The sequence below is a fragment of the Ambystoma mexicanum genome, chromosome 10 (assembly GCF_040938575.1).
Source record: "Ambystoma mexicanum isolate Mex_15411 chromosome 10, UKY_AmexF1_1, whole genome shotgun sequence".
NCBI classification, from domain to species: Eukaryota; Metazoa; Chordata; class Amphibia; order Caudata; family Ambystomatidae; genus Ambystoma; species Ambystoma mexicanum.
In genome coordinates this window covers 1,534,125,430-1,534,144,130 of record NC_090932.1, presented here as the reverse complement: position 1 = coordinate 1,534,144,130, position 18,701 = coordinate 1,534,125,430, and the positions used below count along the sequence as shown (strand labels likewise).

The 18,701-nt window shown below is 48.3% G+C and overlaps 1 protein-coding gene across 1 annotated transcript in view; it reads left to right on the top strand.

Annotated features, from left to right (window-relative positions):
* Positions 1-18,701, top strand: part of GCN1 (GCN1 activator of EIF2AK4) — a 1,783,851-nt gene that overhangs the window by 453,029 nt on the left and 1,312,121 nt on the right. The window contains exon 12 of the mRNA XM_069619734.1: positions 4,277-4,327. Within this exon, the coding sequence (XP_069475835.1) occupies positions 4,277-4,327 (51 nt within the window). The remainder of the gene's footprint in view (positions 1-4,276; positions 4,328-18,701) is intronic.

Here is an 18,701-nt window from a genome sequence, read left to right as displayed (position 1 = left end):
CCTACCTCCAGCGACTCTGCCTAGTCACTTGGGGGTGCTGATTACTCGCAATACAATCAGCCACTCTGTCTCCCCTATAATAAACTTTAGAATACACTTGTTCATTCCAATTTTTTTTTTTTAACCTTCTAAAGTATCAGAAAATAGTCTTACTCGTAACATTGTTGAGCAGTCCTTCAAAGATTTTCACCACCACAAGAACCTCGAGTACCTTTTTGTCTTCGCTCCTGAGAAGGAGCTTTTGTGACTTTTGGTCACCAGCCCCATCCAACATAGGGATTGGACTTCTAAAGGTAGGGTATTCTTGTGAAATGGTTTCCCTTATAGCATCATTACTTACCGCCTGTAAGGGTGCAGAAGTACAAGTCTGACACAGTGGTGCATGGTCATTGGCAAAGACTTCTATTTTACCAAAAATGAAGAGGAAAGCTATCTCTTCGTAACTCTAACATGGGACTCCTTGCCTCTAATAAGGAAATAATCAGTCATAATGTCCAAGTAAATGAAGAGTCCACTGTCGTTTGTCAAAACGCCTACTTCTATCCCTGACACTTGTACCTAAAAAGAAAATGGTTGTGGATCTTCTTGGTCCAGAAGAGTGGTTCCCTTCTGGAGAATGAGCCACAGTTTCCAATTTAGGAGATGTTTTGCCTGCGAGAATAACGCCCTTCTCCGGGTCGCTGTTCTTTTCTGAGGAAATAAGCGAAGTTCCAGTTTAGAAGGTTCCAGTTCACATGGGGTCGGCGGAATGACTCCCTTCCTCCGAGGTCCTCAGCCTTTAACATTTCTCAGCTTTTCGCAATTCACAGTTAAGTATTATCTGGGGTTGGAGTGGGGCGTCTCCCTGTCCCGTGGCTTGCTTTGCACTTCAAAGTTCCCAATTTACATGAGTCTTATGGGTGCAGGTTCCAGACCAGTGTATTTCTCTTGCCTTGGAGCGTTCAACCTGGTTTTCTCTCTTGCCAGGTACGGTGACTATGAAGATTACTTGACTTGATCTTCACAAAAGGGTGTGGGTAGCAGAACCGTGGGGATTCTCCCCTTGGTACTTCAGTTCTTTTTCATTGGGTGTTTTAGCTCTTCCCGGAGGGGCTTCCCATGTGCCCTGGTATTGTAGCCCCAATGTCCGCCAGGGCCATCTGTTACCCCTTCCAATCCCCCTCCCCCCACCCCAGTAGCCCTTGTACCTTTAGGGTCTCTACTGTCTTGGCCCGGTCAATCTCGGGGTGGTTGGGGGGGGGGGGGGTTCACCCTCTGTTTCTGGCACCTCTAAGCTTCTATGTTCTCCCTGTGTGCTGTGGCATCTCCGTAGCACTTGCAGATCCTCAGCGGGTGCAACCGCGTGGCCCCTTGGCTTGCCTGGACATTCGCTGCTCTGCTTCACCGGATTGTCCTTGCAAGAGGCTCTCCGCCTGCCCAGTAAGCTCTTTAACTGCTCTGGTTCTCTGCCGAACGTTCCACACGCTTATGGTTCCTCCAGTGAGGGTCTCTCTCTCTCTCCTGATTTCCTGCTAACGTTAACTGGCCTGTGCCTAATCCGCTCTCAAAGAAGTAGACTATTCATTCATCTACTCACAAGTGCTTTCTATGCTTCTGCATGGCTTCCTCACCTGAGTACTGACCTTTAGATCTTCCAATGAGTCAATTGGTCTCTCCCTCATCTCAGTACTTGAGGGTAGGAGTCCACACTCTTCCTCGGCCTAGCACTTACTTTGTTGGTGGTATGATTAAAAACACATAGGAAAACTAGGGCAAGTGTTGATGGAAGGGGGGTAGGAAGGTGTTGGGGTTAGGTGGGCTATGGGATACCATGTTCTCCCCAGGTCGTCCCCAATCCCATATGGGGCTTCCCTCCCCGTGCAATGCACCTGCTGAGTAGCACCCTCCAGGAGGACTATTGGGTACTGGCCTCATGGGAAGTGGCTCCCCCTAAGGGAGAAGTGGTGACATCCAGAGATTTGTCACATTCTTTTAGTTTAAATGAATTGAATGCATTTCTGCAAACCTAAGGTGCCGGTAAATATGGGTTTTAACTGCGGGTTGTGTAATATTACCTGCTGGTTTGTTTTTTCTAGTGTGATTTTGGGTCTATAATAATGAGTATGTACTTACCTGCCTAAGCAGCATTATTGTGTGCTTCACATTGTGGACCCCTGAACACACCCTTGACCACTCTCCACGCTTACCTTAATGGGGTTTGGCTAACCTCAGAGTTCCCCTGTTCACTATAACTAGGGTGGCCTCCTGATGTCCTCCACGCCAGATTTTAGAAATCCATTTTAACAATAATTTGTTGAGCATCATTGCTCTGTTGAATTGGACTAAGCCTCTTATCTGTCTGCAAGTGTGGGAAGGCTTTCACATTGTGTAGTCGGACGAATCTCAGGAATTTGTCCCTTCTCACCAAAGGGGAGAGCTCGTCGCTCCCCCTCCCCATCCCTAACCCCTGCCCCCCTCCCCTCCTCCAACGTGAGGCTACGGAGGAGAGCCTGCTCTGAAACACCCTCCCTAGGGATAGAGGCAAGCAGGACCTCACTGGGAGAGACTCCCCACTATGGGGACAAGGACTCAGTTCCTGTGAGGAACTCCCTAAAGAGCCTCCTGGCATTACCTCTTCAGCTATACCCTATACCTTGCACAAAGAATTATTACTGTATCAGAAATTGTGAATATCCTTTTAAATGAAGAGCTGCATTTAACTGTGATGAGGAAGATGAACGAAAGACTAAAGGCCCCAACATGCCAGAGGGGAGAGAGGCAGAGACACGCCGGGGAAGACCCATGGCTACGTAACCTCAGACGGGGAAGAGACTGGAGTTTCCGAAAAGAACTGTGAAATACAAAATTTATGCGGAGTCGAAATCGGATGGCCGGACACGCGTTATCCTGTCAGCTGGAGAAAGAGAGAAGCATCCAGTGCTGGTGTAACCACAGAGAGCCAGTGGTGGACCGGCGATCCTGGTAACCACACAGTTCATTACACGTCTGGGACCGTCTAACGCACCTGGGGTACCGAAAAGTAATTTGAGGAAGACTTGTACGAGATACCAAGTGAATAAAAGTATTTGAATAACCAAAGGAGAAGGCTCAAGCCGAACAAAGCGAAATTCCGGTGAAGTTATCCCCAAGAGTGTCGGGTAATGGGGATAAATGGAGACGCGGGTGGGTGAAGAATGATTACTCGTCCCAATCAAGATTGCAAGAATATAACCAGACAAGAGCAGTGAATGAGAATCATTATAAGAATATTAATCTTCAGTCAATGTAACCAAAATATAACCTGGAGAATAAGAGGGGTGAAGGAGAATAGTTATCAGAGTATTCATTCTCGTCAGTCAAGATAACTGGAATATGACAGTTAAAACAAGAGAAGGAATTGTTATGGAACTATTCCTACACCTCAGTCAAGACATGGAGTATAAAAGTCAGAGAACTGGATGATAATAGTTAGAAGGGTAATCCTGCTTGTCAAAGTAATGGGTGTCATTGGCAAAGAGCGAAAATGTAAGCTAAAATCCTGCAGATAAGGACAAAATATATGTATATGAAAGGATGCATACAATGCTGAGACAAAAGGTGGTGAACTAAATGGAAGAGAAACCTCAAGAGAAACTCAGGAACTTTTAAAGAGTCGCGAAAAGTACCAAACTAACAGAAGCCACTGACAAGGCAAAAGATGTCTGTACAGATCCAAGGAAACCCCACGTTTAGATGGAACAAAAGAGTAACAAAGTTTTAAGAGAACTGCATTAACTGATTACAGAAGTCACAAGAGACTATTTGCAAATCGGTTATTGAACAGCCTTTAGTTAAGATAGTGGTAGGGTCAGTTAGGGTTAGTTTGGACAGTAGACTAATTCCTTTCAGACATTCAATGACAAGCACCTCAGCTATTTTGTTAGGTAAGGAATACCTCAAAGAAGTAGAGAAAAATTGTCATTATTTTTTCTTTAACAACTATTCAGCTAATTGTCTTACAAGAGTCTGTGTCCTTCTAATACGCCACAGTAGCTGGTGATTACTTGGCACCTCATTTCCTTTCTTTTTAGCCCTTTTTAAATAAAACAATACCAACCCGCCCCTCTTCAGTTCTCCCATTTGTCATTGTGCCTGAAATTCAATAACTGTTTTATGATTTTCTCCTCATTTTGTGGCTCTTCTGGCTATTTTCTCTCCTGGTTTGTCTCGATTTTTTGAACACAGCTTTTTATGCAGTGTGCATGGTATATTGCAGTCTTTTCCTTTGACATTGCAATAATGCAGATCTCTCTTCTAGGTTCAGAGGGAAAACTGACAGCAGTTGCTCAGAAGATGAGTGTCCTTTCAGGTGAGGAACCAATTGCCTAAAGTTAAACTGATGTTTGTGTTCTTGTCGGAGTACCCCCAAATTGATATCAAAGGGTATGGTACGAAGGTGGTATATTAATTATTTGTACTTTCTTATCCCTGAAAAGACCACAAATGTTATTGTACTGTTGATAGTCTTGGTCTATTCAGCTTTCACAAGTAACATTTCAATTACAAAGTTATTGTGATTTGAGTAGTTCTGCACCCACTTCACAGTGTAGCGTAAAAGCGGTTACCTCTTGGTTCACCTATTCCCTGCTAGGGAAATATTTCTTTTTGCAGCATTGCCACCATGGATTTCAATGGGACCCCCAGCATATTGGTGTATATTGGGAACCTGGCTGACATTTGGTGCAAGTACAGCCCTTTCTGAGCCTTGTGGATCTGCTTTGAATCACATGCTTTGCATAGGCCGATAGCTTCTTTAATTTAAGTTATTAGGTACAACCAAAGTGGCCCGGAGGCATACGGGTGCCGAAAACGGTCCGTAGCAGGAAGTCGTATTGTAGGAGACAAATGGACCCCTTATTTAAATGGGTATCTTAGGTTTATTCTTGAATAGCTCATGTGTCGGAAGTTCGAAGGCCTAAAGGTAGCGCATTACATCTTGCCGGGGCAGCTGCCCAGAAAGCGCCCCTTCTAATGAGTTCTAATGAGGTTTTTGGAATTTGCAGGTTTTTATAATAATTAGAGCGAAGGGTGCGCACCTCCCTTTTGTACTTTAATCTGTTTGATATGTAAATGAGGAAGGATCCATTGTTATACGTAATGGTAAGTAACCTAAATTCAATCCTTTCTGCAATAGGTAGCCAGTGGAGCTTTCTTCTTAACTCTGATACATGAGCAAACTTCTGTAAGCCCATGATGGCTCTAATCGTGCTTTTCTGCACTACTTTGAGTTTAGAGTTCTGTTTGGCTCCCTCCTATGAGGAGGGAGCCACAGTAATCCATTTTGTTAGAGATGACAGCACTGTTGGGCTAAAAAAGGACAAATGTGTGAAAGGAGCCTAATATAGTAGGCCGATGTTGACACCAGGCCATTAACGTGATCGGACATATTCAAGGTCTGATCGAATGTCACCCCTAATATTTATTTGTTCCTTTATCAGAATGTCGTGATCTGCGATGCAGAAAGATTCCTACTGTGGTGCAAGTTTCCCAAACCTAGGTCTGGATCCGACGATCATGAGCTCGGTCTTGCCATGGTTCAGAGTCATCCCGCTCATGGCCATCCACTGGTGTATAAAGTCGTAAACCTCTGGCACTGCCAAAGCGTCCTCATAGTTGCCTGTTAGGGGGATAAGGCACTGCGAATTGTCAGCATAGTTTGTAAAACTCTTTTTATCTTCTAACATATGGAAAAAAAGGGGCTATAAAAAGATTATACAGAACTGAGGATAGCAAGGCCCCTTGTGGGACTCCATAGCTTACTGAATCTGGTCTGCCTCTGCTTCCTTACTGCAGACCCGCATACTCCTTATCCCCAGAAAGGACTGCATCCAGTCCATTGCTTGTTCATTGAAATTAGAAACTTTCTGCGGTCTGTCCAGGAGGAGGGGGTGATCCACTACATCAAATGCAGATCTTTTTAGGAGCTATAGCGTAGATGGCTTTAGTCAGAGTATCAAAGCGGGAATCTGTTAAGCTTTCCAGTCAATGATGGCAATGTATCATCCTGAGTTATAGGTAGTATCCAATCTCTAAGGGAATCTTGATTTATCCTCTTCAGATTTCTGGACTTGGTCCAATTTTTGTTTGGATATGGCCCGTTTGCTCTGGGTTATAGTGTCCACGCCAAATTCTATAGAAGCGTGGTTTGCCCAGGGGCACATTGAGATATCGGGGGCACTGATCTTCAGATTGAGAGAAAAAATCCATTCCAATATGTGACCCTTGGAGTGAGTGGGCTTATTTATGTGTTGCGTAAATCCCATAAACTTCATGATTCTAGCAAGCTCCATGACTGCTTGATCCTTGGGATCATTCATCCAGAAATTGAAGTCTCCCATTATCTGTCACTTATCCTGGTCTTGTCCCAAATTAAAGGAACAGCAATTTCATTGTCATAAAAACTGACCGTGTTAGTCTAGTGGTTGGTGCAGAGTATTACATTTGTTTTCGAAGTAAGTAAAAAAAAAACTTGTAGAACGCCCCTCTCTTTGAATCCCCCTGACCTCGCTGAGCCAAGAAGGTGGTTTGTTTTGCAAATTAAAAGATTTATTTGAAAAATTAAACTATATATATATATATCACTTTTATGAATAAATTAATATTTGATAGCACACTTATGAATATGTTGATCAACAATGGGTAATGTTACAATTGCACACACTTTTCAATCAGTGAAGAGTTAGTATAGAAAGGATAAGGTAGCAGAGAATACTTTTATGGTTTCAAGGAAAAGCAATGATGAAAAAAATGCAGCATAGAAATAAATTGATATGGTTTCAGCAAGAGATAATATGATCACTTTTTCTTGACAATTCACTCCCCCCCCCCCCCCATGCAATATAAGGAGCTGGAAGTAGAGCACACAGTTTTCAGGAATACAATCAAATGCAATACAAATTCCAGTTCCCCCCTAGCAAGCTTAGAGCAACCAGTATGCTTTTAAACAGTCAAAAATACTTTTAAATGTGATTTGCAATGAAGTGAAAAATATGCTAAAAATGATTTTAATTCCCTATAGGAGATTCAGGGTAGGTGATGGCTACTTAAGATTGGTTCAGGTCAACACTATCAGTGATTCATGAATGATTATCGGGTTGAAAACGAATTTCAGCAGTTGCAAGCAAAAGACAGCTATTTTTGACAGGTGGAGAAATTGAGTCAAATTGCAATTTGCGGCACATTTTCCAAGTGCGTCGATTGCGATTTATGGAAAAACTATAGGGAATAGTCGGCTTGTTGGAAAGTTTAGTTTCTTAGCTGTAAAATGAAAGTTAAATCTCGCTTCTAGGACATGCGGTTCAAAAGATGTGGACGATATAGTGGAGGTAGATTCTCAGAAATAAAGTAAGATTAAAATTACAAATGACACTTTCACAGGTTTGAAATCACAGAATGGACACACGATTTCTATGCAGTTCTAAATAGGTTGAAATGGATGGGATGAGATTATTTTAGACTAAGAGATTGGTTCTGCACAGTTCTGGCTGGATACTCGCACTATAAAATTGAAATAGGACGTCAAGATCTGGTCAACAGGTTTAGACTGGACTTCTGGCGGGTGGTTCTGAAGTCACCGCTGTCTGGGTCAGCTCTGCTCTGCTGGTCTGGATCTTTGGTTCTGGCAAAATTTCTTGGCACGGCACAGCGGTCTGGTCTGCGGTTCTGGATACAGCACTGCTCTCTGGGTCTGGTTCTGGCAAAAGAAGCAGAAATAGCACAGCCCAGCTGTTTTATTCTGATGTGCGCCTTGGAAGTCTGGGGTAAAATCAGTTTGCAAGATTGTAAGGCCAGCTGACAATACTTTTAGCTTGCAGTAGGCCGCCTGCTTCAAAGTTCTGGAATCTGGAGTCTATGTTCTGGATATGGTCCTTCTGGATATTGTCTGGTCCGGCAAAGTGCTTCGCAAGAAAGTGGAAAGAGCCGTCCCTACCTGGGTCTCAGTGGCTCTTTTTATGTCTTTTGAAAATGGGTGGGAAGGCTGGCTTTCTATGCCCAACCCTCTGAGGATTCTAATAGGCTAAAGGATTCTCTGTCCTCTGACTGGAGAACGGAGTTGAGAGTCAGAGTGATGCTACCCTTTTACAATCTATTGAAGAAACGCCCCTTTGCTTTTACTTGGAACCCAATTTTTCATAATCAAACATGTTTCCCAGATGCACAAGTGGTTCATAATACATGTACACATCACAGATGAATTTAAGACAGTTCTCTGTTCAAGCCCCATGTTCCTACGAGCTTGGGTTCAGAAACGACAACATTTTGCGCTTTTAGTGGGTTTTGCCAAGGTCGATTCGGCATCAAATTTTACAGACCTGCACCCCCTCCCTGAGCATATTACTGTAAGTTTTCATGTTTCTAGCATAAACCCAGTGTCTACAATATGAATAAATCACGGGGTTCGGTCTCACATCAGAGTTGAGCTTAGTCTCAAATTGCGGGTACATTTTTCATATTCAGAATCTCCAAATTGTACATTTGTGTCAGCTTGATTCAATATTTTATAAGCAATTTAATAAAACATACATTTGCCTTCCCTGCAGTACACCCATTTGGTTGTCCCCGCCCCCGGGAACCTGGTGAGTCGGAGATCAGATGTCTTCCTGCCAGAGCAACTGTTGACAATTGCACCTCAAATCAGCATATCCTATTCAGTTGAAAGAAGCTATTGTCTTTCCTCCAGGCTGCAGGGAAATTCTCCTCCCCTCCTAATTTACATGTCAAGGTGATATCCTGTGCTGTTGGTGGTAAGAGCAGGTGTGAATGCTTCCGTGGACAGAGGCCTCTTGAACTTTTTATTAAATCAGACTGCCTTCTGGTGTAGGGCCTAGGAAGAGTAGGTGTGAAGAATTCCCATTGACCAGCAAGACTTTGAAGTCCCAGCTGACTCAGTTTCCTATTCAGCTCCTGAAATACAGGTCTCCTGTCAGAGTTTAGATTGCTAGCGCCGGTCAGTGTCAAACACTGGTACTGCACCCATTTTTTGGCAGCTGTCTTGAATTAATGCATTTCAAAAAAGGGATTTTACTTGATGGCATATGATCCTTGCTAACATTGTATTGATGTAGATTCTGCAGTAGAGTACTGTAGAACACCCAACCAGAAGTTGGATTTTTGTTTGGTGGTTTTGTGCCCATGATTTTAGCAATTTTTGACATTAATTAAAACAGATTTTGAACAGCACCATATTCCTTTGCACTGATTTTGCTCTGTGTGCAGCCAAAGGATAGGGTCTGCCAATGGTCTCCTGTATTAACTATCTTGCAATGTTTGAAATATGCATTTTGAGCTTGCATTCAGAGAAACAAAGGTGATTTCAAAGCGCTTTTTGAGCTAACAGTCACTGCTGTTTTTCCTTTGGCACCATGTTTCACTCATGGCGCTTCTGGCCCATCACGCTCGCACTGGTGGGTGGCAGGTCAGGCGACCATTTTGGTGTGCGCAAAAACTGCGCGGTTTTCCTGGATTCTGGCGCAAATGTGGGCTTATCGGCTATCTTGGATTTTCTAAGCCCACCACACCAACTGTTGCAGCATAACTCGAATGTGGGTCAATACACCTGACACTGTTTTCGATCCATCAGCGCTGGAACTGCAGTCAGCGCATCCATCTACGTCGGAGGGGGTTGGGGCTGTTCCGCCCCTCTACCCCTTGGTGATCCGCAATCTCTGCTGTCCATGCAGGTGCTCAGCACGCTACAGTCATTGTTGGGACAATTGGATGCAAGGCTGCCGGTGGCTCTTTGGACGGTAGCTGCGGTGGAACAGAGTGTGCCCGTGGATGCCCCTTGCTCGAGTTTCCCCAGGAATTCACCTCTGGTTCGGCTGCTGTTGCTGTCACCAGTGGGGTTGGGCCTTTCCAGAGGTCCTCCAGAGGGGCAACTGTTGGAGTCTGATCCGGACAGTGGTCCTCGTGACACGCTGTTGACTGTGTCATCGCCCAGGAGGGCCAATACCTGGGATACGGACCCTGAAGGGGAGCCTGCTAGTAGCCCAGCCGTCTCCACCGGATGATGATGGCGCCTTTCGCGTGATGATGGCGAAGGCTTGCCAAGAGTTTGGCCATACCCAGAAAAGGATGGAAAAGACGGTATTCTCTTTGATCACATGGGTAAAGGAGGAAGGCAGTCTTCTCCGTCCCCATTCTGGACCACGTGTGGCAGGAGGGTCTGTACACGATGCTCCATCCTTTTTCAGAGCCAGCCGGTGGTGAAGGGGCACTTGGAAAAGGCATTTTAAAGCGTCTGAATCTACCCCTAAATCCCTCACATCGCAACCCACGCCAGAGTCAGTGGTGTCTGCTGCGGCTAGTCAGAAGGCAAGGAGTCTGCACAAGTGTGCTACGCCCCTGGACAGTGAAGCCAGGAAGCAGGATGCGTTTGGTAAGAAGATGCCAATGGTGGGCGCGACGACAGTCAAAGCGGCCAATTCCTTGGCCATTATGGCCCGCTATGACAGGGAGATGTGGCACCGGTTGGCTCCAATCTTGGATAAATCTCCCTGTACAACAACGCAAGGAGGCTATGCTGCGGGTTCGGGAGGGGGAGGAAGCCTCCAACCACAGCATTAACGTTGCGGTTGACCTGGCAGAGTCCGGGTTCAAACAAATGGTGTTGTTCTCTGGAGGCAGGCATGGCTGCGCTGCACTCTTTTTCGTCCTGTGGTCCAACATAAAGTGGTGGACATGCCCTGTGAGGGTGAGCAGCTCTTTGGCGAAAAAATCAACGAGGCGTTGAAAGGGATGAAGGAGCACTCTGAGACTGCAAGGTCAATGGGTACACTGCAGAGTTGCCGGTCTTTTCACCCTTTTCTGACATTTCGAGGCGATGTAAAGATATTCTGCATCAGGAAGTTCAAAGTAAGACCTTGGTCTGTGTCCAAAAACCTATACTTGCCCTCACAACTAACTGTATACAATGTTTAGGGATGTCTGCATCAAAATGAATAGTGTTCAGAGCGTCTTCCAGTTCTCTGGCTTACAATCGGCTCCCCTTCCTCAAGTTCAAAATTCTTCATCAAGCACAGTGGTTCTCTTTCCCCAAAAATTCAAATCTTCCAGCTGTCAAAACACTAAAATCACAAAAAAGGTGTTTGCAAAACACAAACTTCTTTGAGTTTTTTCAGTGGCTTTTCCATTCAGGGGCACCCGGTCTAAGCACAGTTGTCGAACTACACAGTCCACCCGTTACAGGCCACGCAACTGGTACCCCTCCTTCTCCAGCATTGGATCTTTCATGGATTCACATGCTTAGAATATTCCCCGTTGTCAGGCTGGGAATCCCCGGTACATTATATAGACCCTTTCCCGTAGGAAAACTTTTTCGACGCTTATGCGTCCTATCCACCTCGTTTTGTATCATGCGTGCCCGCGCCGTCAGGACGCCATGATATAAATACACGACCCGCTCCCTCAGATTTCAACCGTCTTTCAAAGTAGTGGGATCCTCGTGGTTACTGCTAGTCGAAATTAGGTTGTATTTTCGCTTCGGCGACGTTACATTTTGGAAAAAATATGTCCGGAAAAGCTTGTGCGACATGTGGACTCAAAAAAGTCTATGAAGGTGATGCCCACATGGATTGTATCTACTGTCTCCACCCGCACCACACGGCGGATACATGCGAGATATGCCAGGGTTTCTCCCAAAAAACCCTTAAAGACCGGAAAAGAAGGTTGGTCGACTGGCTTAACGACAGAGCAGGTGCCTATCCGGCATCAGAAGGACCGTCCTAGGTCTTCCGTGAGTCGAGACTCTTCAGCAGGGAAGTCTGCAACAAAATCAGCTACGAAGTCTAAAGGCTCGGTGCCGGCTACTTGCTCGTCGACCCCGGTCTCGCTGACGATGCCTATTACTATTCAGGCAGCAGCGGTGGGGATTCCTTCGTCGACGGTGACTCAATCTATGGCCTGGCAGCCAGAGGTTTGTGACCCGGTCCCCCCTGAGGTCCTACTGCAGCCAGACACGGCCTTGTCGGTGTCGTCGGTGGAAGGAGAATGTGGCATGGTTATGCAGCCGTCGGACTTGGGCTTACGGCCTTCCAATACGTCGACGACGAGTGCGAGTGGGGGTGTGGTCCCTCTATCCTCGACGTTGCTGACTCCCCAGACGGTTTTGTCTCTGGATGTGCTTAATACACTTCAGAAGCTCCTGCAGCGTCTGGATACGCAGATCCCTCAGCCTGGCACTTCATCGTTGCTATTTTCTGCACCTTCTGGCGACAAACAAGCTCAAGCAGCTCGCTCGACGACCAAAAGCCCGTCGGCCTCCCAGGTGGTGAAGGATCGTCCTTGAGCGCACGAGGAGGGTGAGCTATCGGAGTCCGATTCTATACGAGGTGACTCAGGGTCGGACATTTCCCTGTCACCGTCGAGAGACCCAACATGGAATTCGGATGTAGAGGTAGAGTCTACGAGGAGCCAGGCACAACCATCTCCTCCGGATGATTTGGGAGCCTTCCATGCAATGATGGGAAAAGCGTGTTCCGAGTTCGGCTTAATTCCTGAGGAGCAAAAGGAAGACTGTTTTCTTTTTGATCACATGGGTCAAAGGAGGAAATCGGTATTTGCCATCCCAATCCTGGACCACGTGTGGCAAGAAGGCCTCAAGACGATGCGTCATCCGTTCTCGGAACCGGCTATTAAGGGGCGTATTGAGAAAAAGTTTAAAGCTCCGGAGTCCACTCCAAAATGTCTAACATCACAGCCTCTGTCAAACTCTGTGGTATCGGCGGCAGCGGCTAGGAAGGCCAGAGTACAGCAAAAATGTTCAACCCCACCAGAAAGCGAGGCCAGGAGGCAGGACGCCTTGGGGAAAAAAGGTGCTCTCAGTCGGCGCCACGACGGTAAGAGCAGCCAACTCCTTGGCGATTGTATCACGATACGATAGGGAGATGTGGCATAAACTAGCCCCTATCCTAGAACATCTACCGGAAGAACATCGAAAAGCAGCCATGTTACTAGTACGAGATGGTGAGGAGGCCTCAAACCACGCAATTAATATTGCGGTGGACCTAGCAGAGTCTGGTTTCAAACAAATCAATCATGGCGTAGTACTACGTCGACAAGCGTGGCTCAAATGTACTACTTTCAGACCTGAAGTCCAATACAAAGTCCTAGACATGCCATGTGAAGGAGAACATCTGTTTGGAGACAAGGTAGATGAAGCCTTGAAGGGGATGAAAGAAGATACGGATACCGCTAGGTCTCTCGGCGCCCTCCAGACAGGTAGAAGTTTTCGCTCTTTTCGCCCCTTCAGGGGTGCTTCTGGAAACTCCCGCTTTGGAGCCTCTAGGGACCGTGGATTTAACAGGCCCTCATACTCCTCACAAGGTTACAGACGTGCATCCCAGTCGGCTCGGGTCCCTCGTCGACGAAGGACAAGCAAACCAGCAACCAATGACGGCCTTCGGAACGTCCTGGGGGGGTCGAGTCTCATCATATCGACCAATGGAAATGCATCACCACAGATCGATGGGTTCTGGACACGATTCGCATGGGTCATGCGATGCAATTCAAAAACAAGCCTCCAAGTCTTCCGCCAGTGTTTTCGGCCCAGCCCCACCTTCGAGTTCTAAGACAAGAGGTGGCGCTTATGCTGCAAAAAGGAGCGGTAGAACGGGTTCCTGTGGCACAGGAAGAACAAGGGGTTTATTCCCGGTTCTTCGTTGTCAAGAAGCCAAATGGAAAATGGAGGCCCATTCTCGACCTGAGGGTACTCAACAAATGGCTAAAGAGCTCAAAATTCAAAATGCTAATGCTCCAGGAGGTTATCAGGTCAGTGCAACCCATGGATTATCTGTCGTCGCTAGACCTTCAAGACGCATATTTTCATATCCCAATACGTCCACGACACAGGAGATATTTAAGGTTCGTCGTCGGGCGAAACCATTTTCAGTTCAAGGTCCTCCCGTTTGGTCTCAAGTCCTCCCCCAGGACGTTCACCAAGTGTTTGGCCCCTATAGCGGCCCATTTAAGGAAGGACGGTCACCATGTCTATCCCTATCTAGACGACTGGCTGGACAGAGGTTCGTCCATGGAACAAACACGAAACAGTCTGGGGGCCACGATGTCCCGCTTACAGGAACTGGGCTTTGCGATAAACTTCAGCAAGTCCTCCGTAGAGCCTTCGAGGACCTTGGTCTTTCTAGGAGCGGAGTTTCATACACACACAAGCCTTGTAAGACCATCCAGCTAAAGAATACAGAAGCTACAAAGCAAGGCGTCGGAATGGAGATGCGGTACCAGGGTGTCGATGCGCAAATCCATGTCCCTGCTAGGGACCATGTCATCCTGCATTCTGTTGATAAACAACTGCCGTCTGTTTATGAGGCCTTGCCAGGAATTTCTAGCGGACTGTTGGGCGCAGAGCCAAGGTCGCTGGTCCGACAGACTGGTCATCGACGAACAACTGGTACAAGCACTCTGTTGGTGGAGAGTTTCTACTCATCTAACGAAAGGAATGCCTCTGGTGGAACCGGAGTTCCAGAAGACGGTGGTGACGGATGCATCGCTGAGCAGATGGGGAGCTCATATGGATACGTTACAGGTACAAGGCTGGTGGTCGTTACAAGAGTCCTCCCTGCATATCAACCTGCTAGAACTTAGAGCAGTGCGGTGGGCTCTAAAATCTTTTCTTCCTCAATTGAGAGACTCTGTGGTGCGTGTCATGACGGACAACACGACTACAATGTTTTACCTAAGGAAACAAGGAGGAACACGTTCCAGGTCCCTGTCGATGGAGGCACAGAAAATCTGGCATTGGGCCCTGCAACACATGCTAATCTTGGCGTTCCACCTGCCAGGTGTGAGAAATGTGGAGGCCGATGCCCTCAGCAGGGAAATGAACGAAGTTCACGAATGGGTGCTGAACGACCAGCAACTACAACACGTATTCAAGAAGTGGGGACATCCTTCCATCGATCTGTTCGCGACGAAGGACAACAGGAAATGCCCGCAGTATGCAAGCAGATGGCCTCAGCAGGGCTCACGGGGGGATGCGTTCTCCTTCCCATGGACGAACAAATTCCTGTACGCATTCCCTCCATTTCCTCTTATCCGGAGGACGTTGCAATGGATCCTCAAGTACCCATGTCGGGTGATTCTGGTGGCCCCGTATTGGGCCAGACAGGTGTGGTTTTCAGACCTGCTGCACATAGCGGCGGCGGAGCCAATGAGGTTCAGGAAGATCCCCAACCTTCTGTCTCGACAGGAGGGTATCGTTTGGCATCACGACCCGGACAGCCTCAAGTTGACGGCCTGGCTCCTGACTTCGCCGAATTTGGTCAGCTAACGATTCCGGAGGAGTGTCGTATTCTGCAAGCGGCAAGAGCACCTTCCACAAACACTTCATACTCGTACAAATGGAGGAGTTTCTGTCAGTGGTGTGTGGATCAACCAGGTTTGGTTCCGCAGTCGATTACGCCGGAACAGCTCCTTCCATACTTGCTGTTCTTAGCTCAAAAGGGCTTATCGGTGTCGTCGATAAAAGTACACCTGGCCGCCATCTCCAGGTTTACACGTCAACGACATTCCGCACCATTATTCAGCGACTGCCTGATTAAGCACTTCCTTAAAGGTTTGTTTAGGAGTTTCCCTCCCGAGAAGAGATTTCCTCCGGTGTGGAGCCTCAATCTGGTGTTAGCGTCTCTTATGAAACCTCCTTTTGAACCAATGTCATCATCGTCTCTAAAGTTTTTGTCGTGGAAATTGGCCTTCCTGGTGGCCATCACTTCAGCCCGACTTATTTCGGAAATCCAAGCTCTAATGGTAGACCCACCATACTTAAGATTTTTCAAGAACAAGGTGGTCCTTGCCACTAACCCACAGTTCATACCGAAAGCTCCTTCAGTGTTCCATAAACATTCCTCTATTGTCTTACCTACGTTTTTTCCAGAGCCATGCTCGGGAGCGGAGCGCACGTTACACACAGACGTGAAAAGGGCTCTCAAGTTTTATCTTCATCGCACGCAACCTTTCAGGAAAACGAGGCAATTGTTCGTGGCCTATGGATTGGGTGCTAAAGGCAAAGCCATTTCAAAGCAAGGACTGTCAAGATGGGTATCGTCTACCATTTCGTACTGCCATTCCAAGGCTGGGAAGCCTCTTCTGCGACGCCCAAGAGCTCATTCAACTAGAGCAGCGGCATCGTCGACGGCGCTGTGGTCTGGAGTCCCTCTGGGGGACATCTGCATGGCGGCTACCTGGGCGGCTACACACACTTTTACCCGCCATTACTGCCTGTCACAACAACATGCCGAAGATACTCGGATGGGACAGACGGTGCTTCGACACCTATTCCAATAAGGTAAGCCCCGGTTGAGGGGTTAGATCTTGTTGCAATTATGATTGAATATTGTTCGTTTTCTATGTTAACAATTGCTGATGGGTACACGACCATAGGGAACGGGCATTGTGAGGAAAGTATGTGAGTTTGCATGCACGCCTCCTCTTTTTGGGATGGTACTGCTATGTAATCTATTCTAAGCATGTGAATCCATGAAAGATCCAATGCTGGAGAAGGGAATAGTTTCTTACCTGTAACTCCATTTCGAGGGGATTGGGTCCTCCGACGTATTCCATATCTATGACAGTAATCACCACAGCTGTGCTGCTTCGGAAACTTTTTCGGCGTCTGCGTCCTGCGTCGATGACGTCGATGCGCCGCCGTCGAGGACCTCCTCCGACGTCCGACGTCATCCGATGTGATAAGTAGGACGCACGACGCCAGTAGCCTCAGTTCCGTTTTTTCCGCGAACGTGTTGCTTCGTGTTTCTCGGTTCTAGCCTCGACTCTTTGGAGTTCTGTTCTTTCTGGTTCTTCGAGCCTGTTCGATATTACCTTAACGGCGATGTCTTCCACTTCGTCTTCAACCCCGCGTCCGGGCTTCAAGAAGTGCGGGGTGTGTGGGTCCAAGATGTCGGTGACTGACTCGCACGACGCCTGCCTCTGGTGCCTCGGGGAGGCCCACGACACGGATGACTGTGTCGACTGCCTGTCGCTCACTTCCAAGGCCTTACGCGAACGTAAGAAGAAATTGTCGGTAGGTCGGGTGTCCAAGCCCCGGAAGTCGAAGTCGGCGGGGCTTTCGACGGATGATTCGAGGGGTGACTCTCCGCGTCATCGTCGGAGGTCTCGTCGGTCTTCTTCTAGGAGTCGGTCTCGCCACTCCTCTGCCTCTTCGAGGCGTTCTCGGAAGCGCCGTCACCGGTCGCCTTCCAGGTCCTCTTCCGAGGACTCTGCCCGGCACGTCGGTTATCCCACCAGCCGTGCGACGCCGGAGGAATGGGCTTCCTTTGGGAAGAAAATGTTGGCGATTCTTGAGTCGCAGGGTACTCAACCGTCCGCGCCCCCGAGTGGGGTCGGCCGTGTGAGGTCGAGAGACGCCGCTCGCAAGAGTGGTCGGCACGAGTCACGGGAGAGGTCCCGTTCGGACAAGGAGGCTCGTTCTCGCCGTACCCGTTCCAGGTCCCGGTCCTCGACGCGATCGAGACCGTGTGCACCTGTGATGTCTTCGAGGAAGACTTCGACGTCTGAGGCGTCGAGGGCGTCGACAGGCTTTCTCGAAGCTCCGGCTCCGAGGAAGTCGTCGAGGCCGTCGACGTTCAGGTCGTCGAGAGACACGCTCGGGGCTCCGGCTTCGAGGGCTGTGTCGACGCCGCCGATATTGGAGGCGCTGCATCTGACGTCGACGCCGATTTCCTCGACGTCGACGCCGATCCTCTCGGCGCCGTTGCCGGTTTTCTCGACGGCGGCGCCGATTCGCTCGACGCCATCGACGCCTTTCGTGTCGGAGGTGCCCCGTGTCTCGGGTGTACCCCCTAGGAAGGCTCTGGCCAAGAGCAGGCACTCTCAGGTGCCTTTCCACCCCTTGGATTATATTTCGGAGGCGGATGAGGATTCGGTTGGCCTGGTTCCTGATCAGGTGCCGGATGACATTGTCTCGGGCCATAGTCAATTTGACGATTTGAGGCAGTCACTGCATGATGCTAGTGGTCTGGACACCTCTCCGGAGGTGGAATTTGGTCGGCCTGAGCCTGGCTCCCATGCCGATTCCTCATACCGGCGCCTTATGGCTAGGGTGTCTGAGTATCTGGGATGGTCTGCTCCCCCAGGGGAGTTTGTGCAGGATGATCTGACGGACATCCTTGATGTTGGTCCCCCTTCTGACCCGGTTCTGCCATTCCATATGGCTTTACAGCGTAGGGTGGCGGCGGCTTGGACTGCTCCGGAGAGTCTCCCGGCAGTGGGCAGATCCTTGTCGCGGAAATACCGTCCAGCCAGTGGCGACCCCTGCTACTTGACCAGGCACCCCACTCCGGAAAGTTTGGTGGTGCAGGCGGCCACGGCCCCGGCGAAGCAGGCGTCGTACCCTACCATCCCTCCTGATAGGGACGACAAACGTTTTGATGGCTGGGCGAAGAAGGTGTTTTCTTCTGGTGGTATGGCGCTTCAGGCGGCCAACTCCATTTGTGCCTTGTCGCGTTTCACGCACACTCTGTGGAACTGTGTTGCGTTAGCGGCTGAACATATTCCCGAAGGGGACGAACGGGTTGGTTTCCTTGCTTTGGTCCAGGATGGTAAGGATGCCATGTGTGAGTCCGTTCAGTCGGGTTTGGACTTGGCTGAATGCGTCAGTAGGTCCATGGCGGCGAGCACCGTGATACGCAGGTTTGCGTGGTTGCGGAAGTCGG